Source organism: Platalea leucorodia (assembly GCF_965183815.1).
Source record: "Platalea leucorodia genome assembly, chromosome: 3".
In the NCBI taxonomy this organism is placed as follows: Eukaryota; Metazoa; Chordata; class Aves; order Pelecaniformes; family Threskiornithidae; genus Platalea; species Platalea leucorodia.
Genome location: NC_138825.1, coordinates 117736082 through 117756602, shown reverse-complemented (window position 1 = coordinate 117756602; position 20521 = coordinate 117736082). Strand labels below are relative to the sequence as shown.

Sequence of the window (20521 nt, the reverse complement as noted above, 5' to 3'; positions counted from 1 at the left end):
GGCTGCAGCGGCAGCAGCTGCTTGCTGCTCTCTGTCCAAAGTAAAGGCTGGAGCAAACAGCAGCAACGAGCAACCCTGTGGCCAGGGCCTGCGGGGTTTGCAGCGCTCTGTGCCCCGGCGGAGGGCGAAGGGCGGCCGCGGGGGGGCGTCCCGCCGCCGGGCTGGTTTTTGTTGAAGCTGAGCTGTCGAGCAGCGTCGTGCCGACTGTTTTAAGGCAGAGAGATGCGTGCGAGCTGTTTCCACTTAGGAGGAGGGCACACGGGTGCCACCGAGGCTTGGGGAAAGTCCCGTAAAGAAAAATAGCAAGCGAGCGGAGGGTGAATTAGTGCAGGGTCCGCGCCAACACAACCGCCCGTCGGAGTAGTCGTGGCCGAGTGGTTAAGGCGATGGACTAGAAATCCATTGGGGTCTCCCCGCGCAGGTTCGAATCCTGCCGACTACGAGCCGCGCCGTTGTTTTCGTTTTCCCTCCCAGCGATCGTCGTGCACCGAAGCCGCCCGCCGGCCAACATCCGGCAGGGCGGCCGCTGCCAGCCCGAGGGAAGGGAGGCGGGACCCCGGGGCAGCCGGACGTGGCCTCTCCTCCCGGGTCGCCGCCGATCCCAGAGCGGTGCCGCTTCCCCGCGCCATGCAGCACGGCCCGGGGCCCGCCGTGCTGGTTACCACCAGGTACCGGGGAGGGCAGAGAGCCGCGGCCCTCCCTTCCCTGCCCGCCGATCCCGCGGCGCTGCTGGCGGCCGCCGCCCGGGGAAGGGAGGGAAGGGAAGGGAAGGGAAGGAGCGGGGCGGGCGCTGAGGGGAAGCGGCGGGCGCTGAGGGGAGGCCGAGAGCGGTGGCGGAGCGGAGGCGAGGCCGCAGCGGGCGGCGGGTTGCTGGGGCGTGGGTTTGCCCCCAGGACGCTTCGGATATTTGCGATTCCTCGAGTTTTTTGGCATTTCACAGCCAGGAGAGACCACTGTTGTCATCCGGCCCGTCCTGTGTAACACCGGCCGCTTGGTCCTTTCCGCCTGTGGTAACTTCGCGTCGTTTCCCTTCCACATTGACACAGCTGGGGACGCAACGTGTGCTCCCGCCCTCCGGAAACTTATTTTCCTTGCCAGTATTTCAAAGTGGGTCAGAAGGAATTAAAATTCGCCCCGAAGCGTGCACCGGTGTCTTCGAGGCGTGGTGTCGCCGGCGCCTTCGGCGGACCCCCGTTCGCCTGTCCCTCCTGTCCACCGGGCCGCAGGCAGCCCGGCCGGCTGGAAGTTAGGCCAGGGGTGGGCAAAATGAGTTTATTCTGTTTTCCCACCTTCTTGAAACCATGCCCTGGGTGGGTGCGGCAGCGCTGTTTTCAGTTGCGTTCAGTTTTTCAAACCTGTATTTTCCTAGATGTGGCAAATGAACCCTCAGGAGAAATGCTTCAAGAGGAAAACGCTTGTGGCAGTCTTTATAGAGAAACGATAGAGATATTTCTCTCTTTTTTTTTTTTTTTTTTACCCCCGTGAGATATTTGAGGCCACGTGGAAGCAGTTCCCTATTAGATGTGACACGAGAAACAGAAGTGTTGATTCAGCAGATCCTGGCTGTTGCACCTACCTCCTAGGACATAAGTAGAAACTATTTCAATCACATTAACTTCAAAGCCGTTATTTTAATCCTTAAATATTTGGCTATATTAGGGCCTGACTTCCTTTGGAGCACTGGCCTTGAACCCTCAAATGTATCTGATTTAAATCACAGACGTGTTTTGTAGGACTGACTTTATATTAGGTTTAGCCTTGGAAATGGAAATCTGAACACCTGGATTTATTTTACAGTCAATAGACTTTACCACTTGCAAATTGTCCCACTGATATTGGAATGCTTTCAGTGATAAAATTGGATGTATATATATGTGTGGAATTAAGGCTTTAGCAAGTGAATACATTTTCTAGCTTGTGAAATAAGATAGCTGTATAGTTGTGACCTTTTTCACTCTGTATACATACTAGTTTTGGGAATAGGATTCCTAGTTGCTATGGTAATATAAATAAATAATGATCTGTGTACTTGTAATTAGACTATACAGAGAAATAAAAATGTTTGCTAACTAATTTTTGTCTGATATTTTTCCCTCTTTTAATGAATAAACGAGTTGTACAAGTTTTTTCTCCTTCTGGTAGGACCTGAGTCATCAGAGTTTGGTCCCCTTTGGGGTCGCCCGTGGAAGGAGGAGAGTTGTTGGAGCTGGGTGCTGCTGACAGGGCTGACTTTATCAAGGCAGAAAGTGCAGAGTCCGCTCTCCTGACCACACAGACACTGGAATAAGGTTTCTCTGGTCGCAGCACTTGCATCCCTTACTTGGCATTCTCTCTTAGCAATGGCTACTTTCCCTTCTCTCCCATCTTGGCCTTTCGGCGTAGAAAACAGTTTAATTAAAATACAAAGCCTCTACATTATAGCAAATCACAAGACAGGAATGAAAACCTGTGGCTCTTCCTTGCGCTGTGGAAAGCGCTCTGTTCAGTTGACCTTTGTGTAGTCTCCCCTTCCTCTGTCCCGTGCTGATCCTGCGTGATCTGATTGCGCAAGCACAGTGGTACTGGTATGAATGGTCTTGTTGTGTTCAGGTGAAGTGATCCGTGTTAGGAAAGTTAACCACGTGCCCAAATCTCCCCTGGCCAGTCTGGATTTGTAGACAAAAGTGTAACTTAAAGATACACAAGCTAGATTTAAATAAGGAGTAGAAGCAATAAACCTCTGTGTCTAATTTAGCAACCAGCTTTCTCTTGTTGCTTCTTTTTTAAAGCTACTAGTGTAAAAATTATTGTGTTTGATGTGAAAAATTCAGTGAAACTATATTCTGTCTTGGGATTTGTAGGTGCTGCTTCTGTTTGAATAACAACAGTATCGAATTAACACACTGGGGGCTGTTTATTTTGAAACTAAGGCATTTCAAGAAGTAGTGTGCACTTTGGATATTACGCTGTATCTGTTTCAGCCTCCCTGCTGATTTCTGCTAGTTTAGAATCGTTTTTATATTTAAAAAAACACACAATCCTGTTGCTATGGAAGAGATAATAGTGGTAGGTTTGGTGTAAGAGATGATAATGAAAGTGATCACAAGGCCTAAAGCAAACAAACAAAAATGTAGCTATTCCCCCTACCTCTAATCGCTTTCCATTACAGCCATTTTAGCTGGGACTTTTAACAACTTTAAAAGAAAAACCCCAGGTGTAGGTAAGGTGCTTATTAACTTCATGATGTTTTTAGAACTCTGATGCAGGAGCTCTTACAATGAAGTTGTTGTTGTGTCATTTCAGAACATCTGTATGTGGTTGGTGTTTTAAGCTGAATAAGGCCATTCAGGAAGGATGGTGTAGTGGTGGTTTTTTTCCTTATTTACATCAGAGGTGAAAGCAGGTTAATTTGTCATTTATACTCTGGGGCTGTGTTAACAGAAGTCAGTCACTCCTGAGTACCATCCGACAGACCTTTTTGCTGTCATAGCTGCAGTCACAACTTGTGAGTGACTGCACATCTGGAGAGCATTTCCCCTGCTGCAGGTATGTTCTAAAAACCCCAGATCCAGCTGATTTTACTGGCAGGTGTCCTTTGAGTCAGCATTTTGGCTGCCAATGAAGGAGATGACACTCCGGATAATGACCGTTACTTACAGGTTCGACGGACCACTGTGTGAAAGCCAGGCACCCATGTATTTATACATAAGGACTATTGATTCTGTGTTTACAGCCTGACAACGTGTAACTGAGAACAAAATTTTGTCTGTTAGTGTAAAGTCAAATCCTTGGCTGGCAGAAAATGAGAACAGAATCGGAGCAAACAAATGGCGTTTAGGTACCTAGTATAAAATCTTGGTGATGGTAGAGCTGTTGTTAAAGCCCTAATGTTTTAAACATGGCTTGCAAAGAGGATTGGGTACAAAATCGGGCCTGTGCCCTTGTTTGTTGCTCTCTGATTTATAGATACCTCTTGAGATACTCTCTTTAAAAGGCTTTTTATTCAGTTCTTCAGTGGAGATTCGGAGGTTGCATTACTGGAAAAACTCAAGTTTCAAAAGAACTGGTCAAGTTTTGACATGATGAGAGGACTCTTTTGAAACTTGGTTTGAAATTAGATTGTTTAAACCTCTTTAAAGTGTATTTTAAGTTCGTACGCTTCATGTATCCTTAGATGAAAGGGCACCTGTGTTAATGAATCTACAATTCTTAAAGAAAGAGGCAAGAATTCCACAAGACACCTCTGCAATCCACAGGAAGTCCAGGGAAGATGGGACTTGACATTCCCCATACGGCTATGGCTAAGGTTAAAAAAAAAAAAAAAGCAGAAAAAATGTTTAATGAAAAGAAAATTGGGTTTTTTAAACAGTCCCTTCTGATTTCATTAAAAGACATTCACACATAGGAAGGATGCACTCGGAAATGTGTTCAGGGAGTATTCAATGCTCTGGATGATAAACCTCTTTCTGCTTCTGGCAGAGTGTTTGCTTCCAGCGACAGCAGTAGTGAGTGTGCTGTGGCTTGGCGTGGGGGTAGCTTTGGGGAAAGAATCTCCGATCCGTTTTGGTTTCCAGTCTATTGAAACAGACCGTTCATTTCATTAAACGTACCGTTCTCTTGTGCCCCAACAGCAGCTGTGCCATCTTACTCTTGATGCGTGAGCACTATCATACGATCCTGGCATTCCTCTTGCAAAAATGTCATAAATAATTCCTTGGGTGGGAATCCAGGAGGAAGGTGGTGCCCCAGTTCAGTGGATCTGAATCTGGCAGGAGAAGGAAATGCGTCGAGTAAACTGCAGCAGCAGCGCCCTTGTTGCATTTTCCTCCAACAGGAGCCATGGGTGATTCTGACTGTTGGCAGCTCTCACAGGTTAATGCTGTGATTCTTTGTCTGCTTTAACTGGTTATGAAAGGACAGATGATTTTGTTTCCAGTGGGGTTTTCTGTGGGAAAGCTGAGATACTTCAGCTAGTGTACCCTTTCTGCTATTTGGCAACAAGACTGTCAGTCAGACAGTCAAGACCAGAAGGCAGCTCAAAGAGATCATGTACACCTTTAATTTGCTCAGTCCTCATAGGTGTTTGTCTAATTTTCCTCAAGGACCTCCACAGATGGAAACTGCGTGGTTGGCCCAGCCGTCTGCTCCAGCAACTTCTCTTTATATTTCAGGCGTTAATCTAGTTCCCTGGTTGGCTCTTACAAACCTCAAGTTGTCCCTGCACTCAAGCAAGCTCCTTCTTCCTTTCATGGCCCCTTTCAGCTATTGTCTCTGCCATTCCTGGGGATGTCCTAAGACAAAGGAGAGGTGGATAGGGCTTGGTGTGAATTGTAGCGAACGGACCTTTGCTTCCAAACAAGCTGTGATGAGAGATCATGGGATCTTCTCATCTGCCCTGCTGGGTAGGACAATGCCTTCAACTCCTGTAAGTGAAGTCCTGTTCTGAATGAATCCCCACCTTCTGTTCCCAGAAATGCTATGCATTTTGTCTGCAGTGGCCAGTGGCAGGTGCTTTGGGATAAATATAGGAAGCAGGCCATGTCCAAATTTTTATTGTCACAGAGTAGGAACAGTGCTGGGGTAGGGTCTCTCTGGTGTCCTGTTGAAATGGGAGTCTTTGCACTGACTTTCTTGAGCTTTGAACTGGATCCTCGGAAGAGGGTCAGTTAAAAGTCTTTGTGCCAATGCCTGAACTCTGCATGTATTTTCTTCCCTAGGCAAATTCAGAATACGCACACGGGGCTGGATTTGTCAGTGCCGGAATACCAGGAAATCCATGGGAAGATGATGTCTGGCCATGTAGAGTATCACATTGTCGTTGTTACCCGACTGGCTGCCTTCAAATCAGCAAAGCACAAGCCTGAAGATGTAGTTCAATTTATGGTAAATGTTTAATCAGTGCTGTGTTAGTGATCACCTTCTTACTCAGCTTTGATTATTTTGGTCCTGATGTAGCAGATACTTTGTCATCACAGCCTCCCTGGGTCAAGGTCCTTGGTAGGACAACACAGTCTGTACCATTTCTGCAATAGGAGTATTATACATACATTAGTTGAACTTCTTATTCCAGGAGCTCAAAGCAACAGTGACTGTTCGTTGTTGCCTTTAAGGCATTTTGCATTATAGGTCAACAAATAGAAACCAATTAAGCTTTTTATAAGTCCTACAAAATTAGTTTCTCTGATATATGTATCAGCCCTGGGACTCGGCACATAAACATGAAATAAGTGTATAATAGTTTACTTGAATGGAGAGAGAATTGTGTGGGGCAATAAGAGGAATTAACCTTGCAGTAGGTGAGCCTTGACCTCTTAGCCTTGATCTATTGGCCTTGACATGGTTTGTAAAATCCTTAGTAAGAGAGTTTTACAAGGAAGCATCCATATAAAACAATATTGAGTTGAATTGTCTTTTTCATTATACGTGCAGAGTAAAGGTTTGAAAACATAGCACGAGATTCATTTCACCTCTTTTAAGTCGTCTATAGCATGTGTACATCCACTTGAGCTGTCTCACCTGGGATGTCTATTGAATCGATGGAAAAATGTGCATGCAGGGTACATTTCATGTGATCGGCTTTAGCTGTCTTCTGAACCACTCCCAAGAAGTTCATTTCTCTGTCCAATGACTATAAATGACTCTAAGGGGATGCACCCAGTTGCATGCTGTGAACATGTGCTCTTTTCAGGTGTTTTAGGGATAACTGTAATGTGAGAGTGATGTGAGTGCATGGTTACCTGGTAGACCATTAGCCCTAGCGTAACTCACACTCCGTAGAAGATAGCAGATAAATGAATATTTACACAGTCTGATTTGCAGATAAAGCCACATCTATGTTGTGAAGAGGTGCACGGTGAGGAGGTCTCATACATTTATTGCACTCCTTATGCTATGTATAACTTTATGGCAAAAGCAGCAATGCTGGCATAAGAGTCTGTTCTGTTCTCCCTCCTTGTGCCTGACTGCTTGTTCTCGCTCCTGCAGTTCTTCCTTCTGTGCGCCAGTCTCATGTGTCTATTCTGTAACGTCGGCTGAGGAACTGGTCCCGGTTAAAAATGGGTATTTGGGGGTTTGTTATTTAGTACTAATTTGCACCTGTTTCTTGAGCCTGTGAGTTGCACAGCCCTATTAAAGTTTGTTTTAGGACAGGGGAAGGGCCAGACATGAGCAGATAAGAGAAGGGGATGTGGAATCGTTTTTTTTCTGCAGCAATGCCTGCTTATATTATGTAGTATTTCCATGCAGCTGTGTGCAAGAAAGAACCTGACTAAACCCGAGGTGTTAAACTGGGCTATTGTCATCTAACATTTTGCTTCACTTAAGAAAAATTAGATAAAATCAGCTCGTCTATAACGAGGAGAAACAGACCTCCTAGTGTGGCCGCCCTGCTTGCTGAGATTGTCCGTTCCCATGTCCACTCTCTAGGAGGATTTTCAGCACTCAGTTGCTCTTCTCAAGTGAATTGAACCTTTCTGATTTCTTCCCTGGTCAGAGCTCCTGACATTTCATTCTTCATGAGGAAGAAAACTGGTGTAGTCTGACGGGAATAACATTTATCTCATCAGATACATTTTTTTCAGCTGACTAAGTCTGACATATTGTATAGTTTGGTGTATGAGAGTAATTTAATACCCTGACCTGGGAGGTTGGAGGATGGATGCTTTGCATCGATTCATTCCAATGAGTCTTTTCTGTATGTATTACTGGAAGGAACAGAGGGATTCACCTGTCCTAACTTATCTCTCTGTAAGTTGGATATTTTAATCTGAGTCTGTCCCTGCTTTTATGGTCAATGGGGAGAAGGGGAATGAGATGACTCATCCTCTGGAAATGCCTCTCTTCTTTGACCGTAAAGGGAAAGCATTCTACATTTTAGACAGCTGGGGCGGAGGGCTTCAACTCCAGGCAAAATACTTAAGGCTCAGTTGAGTTGCACATAACTCGCTCTCGGCACCACCCTGGGATTTTCCACCTAGCCTTCAGAGGGTTGTGGGTCTCCCATAGGTCCTGTGTGATATTTGCCTGCCCCACGCAAACCCCTTGGATATCCCAAAGCATCTCAGATGACATGAGGTGCCTGTCTTTAGGCAGAACAGTCTGCCTTCTATGGTTAGATGTCTGCATTTGCTGCGGATTTCTAAGTTTCCATCCCAGTCAGTGCAGTGCTGTTGAGAAGAATGTAGCTGAGCATCTACAGTGTGGGGGAATCCACTTTGCATAACACACAGGGCTGGTACCATTTGAGAAACCCTAAATTAGGTGTCTGCGCAGGGCTGGCAGATGTGACACGGCATAAAGGCATTGGCACCTCCCTGGAACAGAGCGAGGTGAGATACAGTACACCACCCAAGTATACTTCCCAAGTATGGGAGCAGGATGGGAGAGGGAACTTAGTTTCGCTGTTGTTGAAATCATCAAATTTGAGAGGCTGGAGGAAGGAGCCAGTGTCACAGTGCTGAGATGACAAGTAGGTTAAAGAAGATGGGTAGATGTGGTAGGATTTTCATTGGCTCTGGATACTTTAATCAAGTTTTGACTACCTCAGGAGCCTAGTCTGTGTTTTGAGACCCTTTGTCTGTCTTTTTCTTCCACCTCCTTCCCCTCTTTGTCTCCCTGAAATATTAGCTAAATTGATTTTCCTTGCCTAGCTGTTCTTCCACCTGCTTCCAGCTGAAGTGACTGCCTTCCACACTCTCATGCCCTAGGTGGCAGCAGCAAAACTGGCTTTCTGTGCGTTAGGCTGTGAGCAACTGCAGGCAGTGATGTCATTGAGCAGCATTTATTGCTCAAATAGCGTCTCTGTATCCCCTGGAAAAAAACGGTGAGCAGGACAGAAGCGTCCTCTAGGCTAGCTGTGATCTCCGGGCTGCGATTTATACCACACTGGATTGAGATACGTTAAGGGCCTACGACCAAAACCAGATGAAGAGCAAAAAGAGATTTCAGATCGAACCTGTGGAGTTACTAGCCTCTACTGTGGGTCTGAGCAATCCAAAGTTCCCTGTTCCCCAGTCTTAATGGGACTATGAGAAATCAATATCATAGTGTTGCTAATTGAAATGTTTGTGAAGTATTAACAGAAGAAGAAATTAGCTTCTGTGATGACTTTCAGATCTAATTTTGTTGAAACTGGAGGGATTTTTTAATTTAAAAATGCCTTCTGTAAAGTAGGACAAATGGGTTGTAGAATGCCTTAACCTTGGTAACTGAAGGAAAACTCAGCTGCATTTCTTTCAAAGGTCAGAATACTCTTGCCCTATTGAAAGAGTGAAATTGGTTTTTTCGTTGGTACTGCATCAGAGGTACTGGTGCAAAGGTGATATTTAATTATGGCCTGTAGATCTGCCATTTTCTGTGAGAAGAAGAAAAGGCTTTATTTATCTTAAATGCATTTCTTCTAGCCACACCTTACCTTTTTTAGCAATTAACTTCTCTCTTTCCAGCCTTATTAAAAATCCACCCAGCCTATAGTGCCTTCTCTTTCTATCTGTGCCCAGTTTAATTGCTTCTTTTTTACAAGTTACTTTTGTAAGTCAAGTTTGTTCTTTTTCAAAGCTGAACAAATAACTACTGGTGTTTGACAGGCACAACACATTTTTGGGAGGAATTTACTATAGAACTGTCTTCCTCTCATAAAATGAGGGAGTGTAAGTACGTGGGTGTGTATTCATCTATGTTCTCATCATTGCCTGTTTGCATATGTTGGCCTTCTTCCTGTGGGCATCAAAATCTGTGTGTTGGAGTTGCTATTTCCTGACCATGCAGGTGTGTTGTGAAGGTAAATTCCTTCACATTATAACGTCTGTGATGGGGGGGGGGGGGGGGGGGGGGCGGAAATCCCTGCTCACTGTAGCAATAGGTTCAGAAGCCATTACGAATTCCTGTTGATTAAAAAGAAATATTAGAGTGCTTGCTCTTCTGCTGGGCAAAACAGGTGGGGAGAACAGCATGTGGTCATGTAATTAAAATCTACCGTAATGCATACCCACGAGGTCACCAAGCAACATTAATTCCGGTATGGCTTGAATTGGGAGTCTAGAAGTGAAAGCTTAGTTTGTGCTCTCTGTGAGAAGGGATGCTTTTGATTCCTGGATCCAAAGCTGGTGGTTGTATAAGGTACAATGTTGCTGTACCTCCATTTTGTGACAGTGTTAAGAAGGGGGCTTTGTAAAAAGAAAGTCACAGTAGCCATAAGTATTTCATACATTTCATGTAATACTATAAAATCAAGAGTGCTCTTCACTAGTGTACATTGGCTGGCCAAAGGGCTTGAGTTAGCTCTATCTGAGGCCTCCATTTCATTGAAATCCTTGCAGTAAATACAAAGCATATGAAGACAAGTTTGAGGTCGGAAATGGGGCATTAAAAGGAGCCGAGGGAAAGGAGGCATTAAATCCCATTAATACTGAGTGGGATCAAATTCTCCTATGCACATCTGAGAGTCCCAAGCTCGTATCCTGCAGGCATTCTGGTGTGTGTACTTTCATGCATGAAGTTCCCCTGAAGAAGGGGGCAAGACACATGCATGAGATTTGAGGGATTAGCAGCAAATTTCAGGCTTTCACTTTGAACTTCCCGGTGGTTTTCTTAACCTTCTAGCTATATTTGATGATATTCAACTTACTTATTTGTTCCTGGTGCAAATATTCAAACCATCCCTGTCTCTCTTTCAGTTCTATGTTGGATGTTAATTGTTACAGGCAAATAGGGTCTTGACCTGGCAAATACGCACATGCTTTGTCGTATTTGCATGATTAACTCTTTTGAAGTGAAGTAGATTGAGTCTTTGATATTGTGACTTGACAGAACTCCTTGAAGTGCGTGCACTCAAGCTGACTTACAGGTGGGGGGGGGGTTAGCTCAACAGTATTCACGGAGATCAGTTAGAGGCATGGAGGGGGAGAGGATAATTGCAAGATCAAGACCTAAAGGAATTACAGGCAACGGAAGAAAGATATTTGAATATTAATCAAATGGGACTTTGTATACTTAATAGGAATGATAAAATGTATTTTAGAGCAGCATTTTTTTTTAACCTGACATTTTGGGCCATAGGATCCATTGTCTCTTTTCAAAGGGTCATGAGTGGTAACCAGGAAAAGCAAGATTTAATTTTGTTGCATGCTGATATGCCTTTCTCCTGGAAAATTGTTGGAGGGTGTCAAATTGAAAGGGTCCAAAATTGTCACAGCAAAGCAGTGCTTCCAGACTGGAAAGGTGTGAGAACGCTCTGGGTGATGTATGGGACTTGACCTGAGAAAATACACTCTGTGAGACCTGGCTGGCACTGCGTAAAGGCCCCTGCGTTGCCTCTGTGCTGCTGCATCCAGCTCTGTGGTCCCCAGTACAAGACAGACATGGACCTGTTGGAGCGGGTCCAGAGGAGGGCCACGAAAATGGTCAGAGGGATGGAACACCTCTCCTGTGAGGAGAGGCTGAGAGAGTTGGGGTTGTTCAGCCTGGAGAAGAGAAGGCACCGGGGAGACCTTACTGCAGCCTTTCAATGCTTAAACAGGGCTTATAAGAAAGATGGAGAGACTTTTTAGTGGGGCCTGTAGTAACAGGACAAGGGGCAGTGGTTTTAAGCTGAAAGAGGGTAGGTTTAAATTGGACATAAGGAAGAAATTTTTTACGACAAGGATGGTGAAGCACTGGAACGGGTTGCCCAGAGAAGCTGGGGATGCCCCATCATTGGGAAGTGTTCAAGGTCAGGTTGGATGGGGCTTTGAGCAACCTGATCTAGTGAAAGATGTCCCTGCCCATGGCAGGGGAGTTGGACTGGATGATCTTCAAAGGTCCCTTCCAACCCAAACCATTCTGTGATTCTGGGATTCTAAATACATCAGTCGGAGGTTGTTGGATTCAGCCAGCCTTACTGCTGCATTTCCAGCACCAAAACCAAGGTAAAGATGGCAGTAGTGTTGAGTGAAGACGTAGAGGAGCCAGCGGCAGCCAGGGTTTCAGGCAGAGGGACAAGCAGGCGAAGAGCCTCAGCTGGCAGGGGCTTGCAGGGACCAGCATTGGGCTTAGGTAATTTAGACTGGAGGTTTAACATCTTGCCTGTGTGGTAGGTTATCCCAGCAGAGGGCATCCCCACCCTGTTGGATATTAGCTTGCATGGCGTGCTGCAAGCTTTTGAGTAGCATATTAGTATGCTTTGGGTATAGTGTTATCACACTTTGTATGCTGTGTCGCATGTTATGGTTGGTGGTGGTGTTTAAAGCCCACGCAGATTCACAAAGACTCAATTAGCGATAGGATGCGAGGGTGTGCATTTACTTTAGGTTCAATGGTGTAATTAGACATAAATTGAGATTTATGAATAATTTACAGAGTTTGATAGAGGAGGAATGAAAATTAAGCAGGGAAAGAAGTAAGTTTGTATGTCTCAGTTCAGTGTTACTTTTTGAATATTTTAAAGCTGTTTTGGCATAGTCTTGTTGATTGGCTGCTGTCTTGTAATGCTTTCAGACATTATTTGTTTATTTATTATGAAAATTAATTAGATGTTAAACATTTTTCACAAATCAGACTTAATTTTTTTTTCTGGGTGGAGGCTAATATTGTTTATTCTTTTGAAAAAGTACCGGTGAATTCCTCACTGCCCTTATATTTGTGCTTACATAGTATTTTTGGGAGGGGCTCTGGTATTGTACCCTGTTCAGAGTGCTACTGGGACCTAGCAAACTAGAAATGTACAGCAATTCAGAAATTCCAGAATTGCTTTAGTTTCTCTTTTTGGGATATCTTTCAAAGGGAGGATTGTCTTATTCTGGGAACTTCTCTTTATTGCCATCACTTTAGTGCTTGGCTGCTGAATTGCATGTCAGACCCTGCATGCAGGGCACATTGTTGCTCACAGTAACCTGTGCTGCTTACAGGAGACAAGTCTAAAATTCTTGTTTTTCATTCCCCTGTCGACTCAGGTTTGGTTTCGTGCTTCAGATCTTTCTTATAGAGCTGCTTGCCTTTTGTGACTGGACACTGAACCCATAGTGAACATTGTACAACTGAAATGCAAATATTTTTCAAATCAGATAGCTTGGTTTATAATTACTGCAAAAGGGAGGCAAGCATGAAAGCTAAGGTGGTTATTGTTCTTTATACCTACATCTAATTTAGCTAACTAGTTGAGGTGTGTCTGTTAATGTCAGGACCTGTTCTCTGGCCTGGAGGGCAGCCAGCACAGTCTGGATCCATCCATAGTATGAAACTTTCTTACCACCTACAATGGGCATCGGTACCTAAACTGGCTACTGAGCGGTCTCTGCACCAGGCTAAATCTTGGGCTGAAAAATTATCTGGGGGAGTGCTAGCTGCCCAGAGTCAAAATTGTGCCAGGCATTGTCAGGTTCCAGTAGACACTATAAGGTTCCTAACAGACACTGTCAGGTTCCGCTGCCTGGGAATATGCCCTGATACTGCTTAGTTTGCTGGTATAGATGCAGTTTATGGATTCTGGGTTAATCTATAATTTGTTGCCCTTCTACTTCTGTGCTTTCTGTTGAGTTGGCTTTCTTTTACCACTGTGTTGGTGGAAAAACTCTGCCTTCTTTCATCCCAAGATGTGCTGCTGGAGTCTCTCCATCTTTTATGTTGCAGTATTAATTAGAATTCACTTCACTAGAGTTCGCCAAGATGTGTTACAGGAGGATAAGAACTGGACCCTAGTAGAGGATCTGTCCCATACACGCTCCACTAGCACTAGTTTTTGGGGTTGTTTTTTTTTTAATCCAACTCTGTATTAGTTGAAACGCATTAATAGATTAGGGGGGCGTGGAGGGCCATGATGACTATATTGTATGTATAATACCACAGCCACAGAGCATGACAGTCACTCTGCATTATGCCTGTAACGTCAGTTAGAGAGAGTGTTTTGTTTGTGTGTGGGTTTTGTGTGTTGATTTTTAAGGTACTGAATTCAAAACTTAATGTGTCATAGAAGCCACCCCATTTCTAACCAGCATTCCCATGGTTATTGCTTTTCTTGTAGTATCTTGGGCCTTATTTCTCCTCAGGCTTCCTGTCTTTGTCCGCAGAAGGAATGATTCCATTCACTGTTGGCATCTTCTCCCTGTATAAGAACCTGTAGGCCACGGCCAAGTTGTTGGCTTTTATTTTCTCATGGATAAACTGAATAGTCAGGGGTCAGCTGAGGTCTTTGCCCTTTGGTTTCTGTGTTAGGGGCTCGGCAGGGCAGCAAACGTGCCAGTTTTTTAGGTCTTAACAGCAAGAACAGCACTGAAGCCCACCAGGGCTGAGAAATGGGTCTTCTGGCTCAATGGTGAAAAGATTCGGGCTGCTTTCTCCATCAGATACCTACCTGGCTGGGCTTCTCTTCCCTCCTGTCTCTCAGGGCTGGGCATTGTATAGCTCATTTTTAGTGGACAAGGGGTTTTGCTGTCAGAGAAAAGTATCTGGAGCAGTGACCTTCCCAGTATTTCATTAGTTGATGAGTCAGACAAATGGACACTGGGTATCTGGCAATGAACTTCAGTGCCATTAGGGAGCGGATTTTAATAACAGAATTAGAAGACCAGCAACAATGCTTGGGGTTTCACCGTGTAGATAACAAGCTTTTACTAGGCTACATGTAAAGCTCCTTGGTCATACATATTTTTCCACTTCAGTTTCCAGGGTTAATGAAACTCACAGTGCTTAAACTGCTGGTTGCTGCTCATGTCTCACCTGTAAAGAAACTTACCCAGGCAGTGTGTTTCATTGCAGGTTTCCAAGAAGTACAGCGAGATAGAGGAGCTCTACCAGAGGCTGGCGGCACGATATCCACAGGCTTCTCTTCCGCTCTTGCCTAGAAAAGTTCTCTTCGTGGGGGAATCTGACATCTGTGAAAGAAGAGTTATGTTCAATGATATCATGAAATTCATCTCAAAAGATGAGGATCTAGCAACGAGTCCTGAGTTACTGGAATTTTTAGGTAACTAAAAGATATGAGTGTCCCCTCTCCAATCAATGAGCTTGATAAAAGCATTATTAAGTTCTTGACTCAGGTAGTCAGAAACCAGAGAATGCCAGAATAAAGGCTGTCACTGAAGGTATCTTCTTCTGCATCTACAGTGCTGCATAGTCATGTTTGCTAGTGTTCTCTCCTCTTCTCAGTGGACACACGCCTCATACAGAAGCATTGATACCACAATGCTCACTTTGAAGGTATCTATCCCACCATCTCTGATTTCCCTTAGGCATACACCTAAGCTGTGATTCAGAATACGTAAGTTTAGAAGGCTAAAGAATCATATATTGTCAGTGGAGAGATGGACCATACAGGGACAGTGCAGGGTCTCCCTTAGTGATCAACTGTTCCACATTTTGTCTGTTTTTCATTCCTAATAAAATTGCTGGGCCTTGCTGAAGAGGGTCCTAAAGCAAATTATTGACCCTGAGAAAGATTTGAATAAAAGGCAGATTCTTTATTAGTTAAACCCATTTCTCTGGCCTCTTTTTTTTTTTTTTTTTTTTTAAATTTTCCGTAGCCTCATGTCCACCTCTTGTTGCCTCTTCCAGTGATTCATATAGTTCCTTTCTTATGTTCCTTGGGCATTGCAGGCAGTCATCGAATGAATGGAACAGATGGGCTCTCTGCTCTTAATTCAGCTGAGAGCTGCTGAGCAGGGAATACTCCAGCCTTGTGCTGTGCAGGATTCTCAGTGTAGCATTAGTTTTAAGGAAGTGAAGTTGCAAGGTGCTAGCAAGTCACCATGTGTGAACAGCTATTTTGCGAAAGTGTCAAGTGTGGCCAGATTAGAAATTCTGTGAGACTGGCAGCTTCCTAAAGTCAAGGGGGGCAAAATTGCGTAATATTTGGCAAAATTCTTTTGCTAATAAGGTTTTGGATTTTTTTTTTTTCTTTTTTCCCTGGCAGTGTTCTCTTGAAAGTAGATCCCTTGCACAGAGAATTCAGAATTCATGTTGATTAACATTTGCATGCTGATTAACCTGACCATGGTGCACATGTCTACAGCTGAATTAGTCTGAACTGTCCTTATACTGTGGACAGTTTGGGTGCAAGTAATGTGACCTGTTCATCAATATCTGCCTTAGAATAATATAAGTCTGGCCCTACTAAACCAGGTGGAATTCAGTGCATGCACTGCAGATCCTCAAGCTAGTTGTGTACACTTTCCTTACAGATGCTGGAGACATAGTTGATATATTCATGGCTGTTTAGGGAGAATCAACATGGTAAAACACAAATGACTGTGGGGATAAGATAAGCAGCATCCTAACATCCACTGCCTATCCTGACCAGCGCTCTCTTGCCTATAAGGGGAGCGTAAGACCACTTGCTCAGTGTAGACACCCACATTTAGTCAATGAAGCCTGCCCTGGGTGATTTGGCAGATGCAAGCATGAAAAGCTGGGTGAGATGAGTCTCCCATGCCATGTTACTTTAACAGTCGAAAGGATGGAACCATTAATTTTATCCATCATGGTTTTCACTGGTGTATTTTTAGCTAGTTTCATTATTTTAAATTGCTTTCCTGAACATCCAGACACTCCATAGCAAGGAATAGCTCTCTCCTCATTCTCCTGGGCTTTGCATATACAAGTATGGTGAGAAGACTTGGTCAAAGCGTATGTTCCAGTTTGCTGAATTTGCTCAGTTGGATGGATCTCGCATACTGAATGGAGTTAGAACTTCAGACTTCATTTCTGAGTGTATATTGAAGAGCTGCTGTGGAAACTTTTTCATGCTGTCCAATGCTCTAATATTAACCCAAATGAATTAAGTTAGTAACAAAAAGTGGACTTTTTCTCAACTAGCAATGGGAAAGTTAGGTACCTACACCTAAGCAGAGTATTTACAGCCTCTCTGTAGCCAGTGGAGAAAAATAGGCACTTCAGAGGGAAACTCCTTCTCAGACAACTTTATTTGGATGGGATGAATCACCACATGGAAATTCTATTGTTTCTATTGACTACAGAAGGAACATAAATAAGCAGATTAGACATGCGCTGCTATGTCTGGTCGACAGCCGGCTGAATATAAGCCGGCAGTGTGCCAAGAAGTCCGATAGCATCCTGGCTTGTATCAGGAATAGTGTGGGCAGCAGGACCAGGGAGGTGATGGTGCCCCTGTACTCAGCACTGGTGAGGCCGCACCTCGAGTCCTGTGTTCAGTTTTGGGCCCCTCACTCCAAGAAGGACATCGAGGTGCTGGAGCGTGTCCAGAGAAGGGCAACGAAGCTGGTGAAGGGTCTAGAGAACAAGTCTTATGAGGAGTGGTTGAGGGAGCTGGGGTTGTTTAGTTTGGACAAAAGGAGGCTGAGGGGAGACCTTATTGCTTTCTACAACTACCTGAAAGGAGGTTGTAGCGAGGTGGGGGTCGGTCTCTTCTCCCAAGTAACAAGCGATAGGACAAGAGGAAATGGCATCAAGCTGCGCCAGGGGAGGTTTAGGTTGGATATTAGGAAAAACTTCTTCACTGAAAGGGTAGTCAGGCATTGGAACAGGCTGCCCAGGGAAGTGGTTGAGTCTCCATCCCTGGAGGTATTTAAAAGCTGGGTAGACGTGGTGCTTAGGGATGTGGTTTAGTGGTGGACTTGGCAGTGCTAGGTTAACTGTTGGACTCAATGATCTTGAGGGTCTTTTCCAACCTAAATGATTCTATGATTCTATGTCTCAGATAAAGTTCATTTCCTCTGTCATTCTCTACTTAACTACTTTAAATCAGTAAACAGATCAGACACATAATGACACATCAGTGGATAGACGGGACAGTCAGGAATGTTGAATGAGTTTCACAAAAGCTGATCATGTCCTTCCTTCCCCAAACAAAACTATCAGGAACAGGTGTGAGGTATTAAATAAAAAATAGTTGTTACCCTGCGTACTCAGTTTTTGCATCTGTTATTGTATTTTGCAGGAACAAAATCTACTAGTGCCATTGACTTCAAGGGTAAAAACATTCCTGATGACAAGGAGAAAGAAGATGAAGAAAATGAGGCATTGGATTTTTTCAGAGAGGAGAAGACACCTGACTTAATCTCACAGCTTTCATCAGTGGAAAATGCCAAAAAAGGGGAGAAAAAAGAAGAGGAAGAGGAGGAAGAAGAGGAAGAAGATTTAGACCCTCTTGGTATAATCAGGTATGGCTGGTAGTGCTTTTGTTATTTAGGTTTTAGCCTAGTTTTCTAAACAAATAAGGCTGTTCTATGTCACGGTCCCCTCCTCCCAACATTTTATAACATCGACCACTTTCAGCTGAGTTTCACAGAGGAGGAGAGGCCTCTGCAGTTCATGAAGGAGGTGCCTCGGTAGAGGGAAGAGACTTTGTAGTGCCTCTTTAGTGCATTCCTCAGGAAATCCAAGTGACAGAGGGACATTGTGAATGCCTTGATAACAGTCTCAGCTACAGTAGGCACTTTACTGGACACTGCGGGGTCCCACCACAAAACATAAAGCCACCAGGGTCCATTGGATGTGCTGCTCTGGAGTACACTGGTGTCTACAGGGTCTGGAGCTGCTTCTGAGCTCACTTGTGTCTACAAGGAAGTAAAGTTATAACAGTGTAAAGACCAAAAGAGCCAACATTTCAATCATGATGCTCACAAATAGGCTTTTCTTTCCTTCTTCCCTTATCTGAAGGTGTCACATGCTAAATGCCGCTAAGGCATAAGCAATAACAGCTTGAGAAACAATAACTGAATCAAAGCTTGCTGATGTTAGTATCTGGGTTTGCTTACCTGTCCAATAATTTTCAGACAGTTACTTTCTTCACTTCAAGATGGAATTTCTCACTTAACTCCTCAAAACATTTCTAACTACTGAATCCTGGAAGCAAATTTAGTTTTTTAGTGGCTGGGATCATGAGTAGTGACTACTTTTTTTAGGATGTCTCAGGCTTTAGATCGCCATGTAGAAAAGGCTTAGCTGTTCTTGATCTTCAGTAAGCCCTGACTGACTCAACTGAATTGTTTCAGCCACCCACAGTCACCAGCCACTACTGAATGTTCTTTGTCTTGAACCCAGACAGTGCTTTCAAAATGCTTCTTCATAGCAATAGGCAGTAACTGATAGTAACAAGCCAGAGCCCTCTCTTGGTGTTTCCCAATTACCTTGAGTGATTTCCAAAGGGATCATTCACTCCAGGCTCTAAGCCAGAGTCTCCCACACTAAGTCGGGTCAACTACTAATACTGGAAGTGCCATTCGGACTTTGCTCCTGTTATTATAATAATGTGTAATTGTTGATGTCCAGATATCGTCCTTTTTACTTGAAGTATTTAATCCTTTACGTATCACCAGAAAACTTTAAATATTATTCTTTTGACAAAGCACATGCTTAATTACTCAGCATCAAAATTATTCTTTTGTTGAAGATGAGTTTAAAATAATCAAATAACTATTTACAATGAGAAGTTAGATAAAGCAGTACTTCCCACAAAATGGTCCTTAGCTGGTAAGTTTACAAAAGAAGCTGTCCTTTTTTGGATAGGAAAATGATCTATTGGATTAGCAAATGCAATGTTGTATTTTCCGACTTACAACAAGTACAAGCTGTAAAGAACTCGCTGTGCCAAAACAATCACGAAGTTTGCTTTTCTGCTCTGCAGTTTGACATAGCATTTGAAAGTCTTGATTATTTTGGTCTTTTAATGCATTGAAGGATGACAAGATCTGGTATTTAATCCTCATTTACTTTATTGCTTCTATTCCTTTAGAGAACAGAATTCTTACTGAATCAGAATAAATTCATTTATATAAGAAGTATGGTCTTTACTGGTACAGAGCTGCAGCATGACATGCTATGCAGTTTTTCACTCCAAACCAGTGGTTGGCTGTCTATTGAAAAAAAATCTCCATATGTGTTTATCGTTATTTTTATAAATCTCACATGTACGGTGTCAAGGCAGAAACGTGAAAGTGGAAATGAGAATCCTGAATCTGATTTTACGTTTTCTCTGTTCTCCTGTGACTCACCCTGCTTCCATGGAAGATATTTTCAATTCACATCAATGGAAATCACATCGAACATAAGCATCGTATCCCAGCTTTATGGCATTAGTAATAGGTGTCTAGGTAAGAGGGCAAAGGCAGGAGCGTAGCTGTCAGTGGATGGACATTTCTTGGGTGACCATTTTAGGGCTTCTTCTATGCCCATTAAAATGTTAGGTGCTTACATGCTTTAAAGAGGGAGCTTGCAGGCCTCACAGCTTTAGTGCTTCAGATATGCTTGAAGTTACTTTGGGATGGGGATGAATAAAAAAGGAGGTGATGCAGACTGGATAAATATGTTTAGTAGTAAACTGCTCCCTAATGCATAGTAAATTCAGGTTAAAAAAAAATATCTATGATCCTTTTCCCCTGTGACAAACCTTTGAAAATATGTAAAGTCAGCACTGAAACAAGCCAGTCCATTCCAAGCAGTATCAGTGGCCAGAGTGCTTTGAGCAGCAGAGCTCTGACCTAAATTGAATCATGTGTTTGGCATAATCTTACAGGTTTTTTTTCTTTCTGGATGAGGATGAAACTGCTCCAGTAGCGCAGGCCTCCATATGTTGTCAGCACGCTTCATTTGGTAA

The 20521-nt window shown here is 43.8% G+C and overlaps 1 protein-coding gene across 1 annotated transcript in view; it reads left to right on the top strand.

Annotated features, from left to right (window-relative positions):
• The first annotated feature begins 393 nt into the window (after positions 1-393).
• HS1BP3 (HCLS1 binding protein 3) overlaps positions 394-20521 on the top strand; it is a 51713-nt gene continuing 31585 nt past the window's right edge. Inside the window, exons 1-4 of the mRNA XM_082308013.1 lie at positions 394-668; positions 5697-5862; positions 14707-14914; positions 17864-18086. Coding sequence (XP_082164139.1) covers positions 628-668; positions 5697-5862; positions 14707-14914; positions 17864-18086 — 638 coding nt within the window. The 5' untranslated portion in view covers positions 394-627. The remainder of the gene's footprint in view (positions 669-5696; positions 5863-14706; positions 14915-17863; positions 18087-20521) is intronic.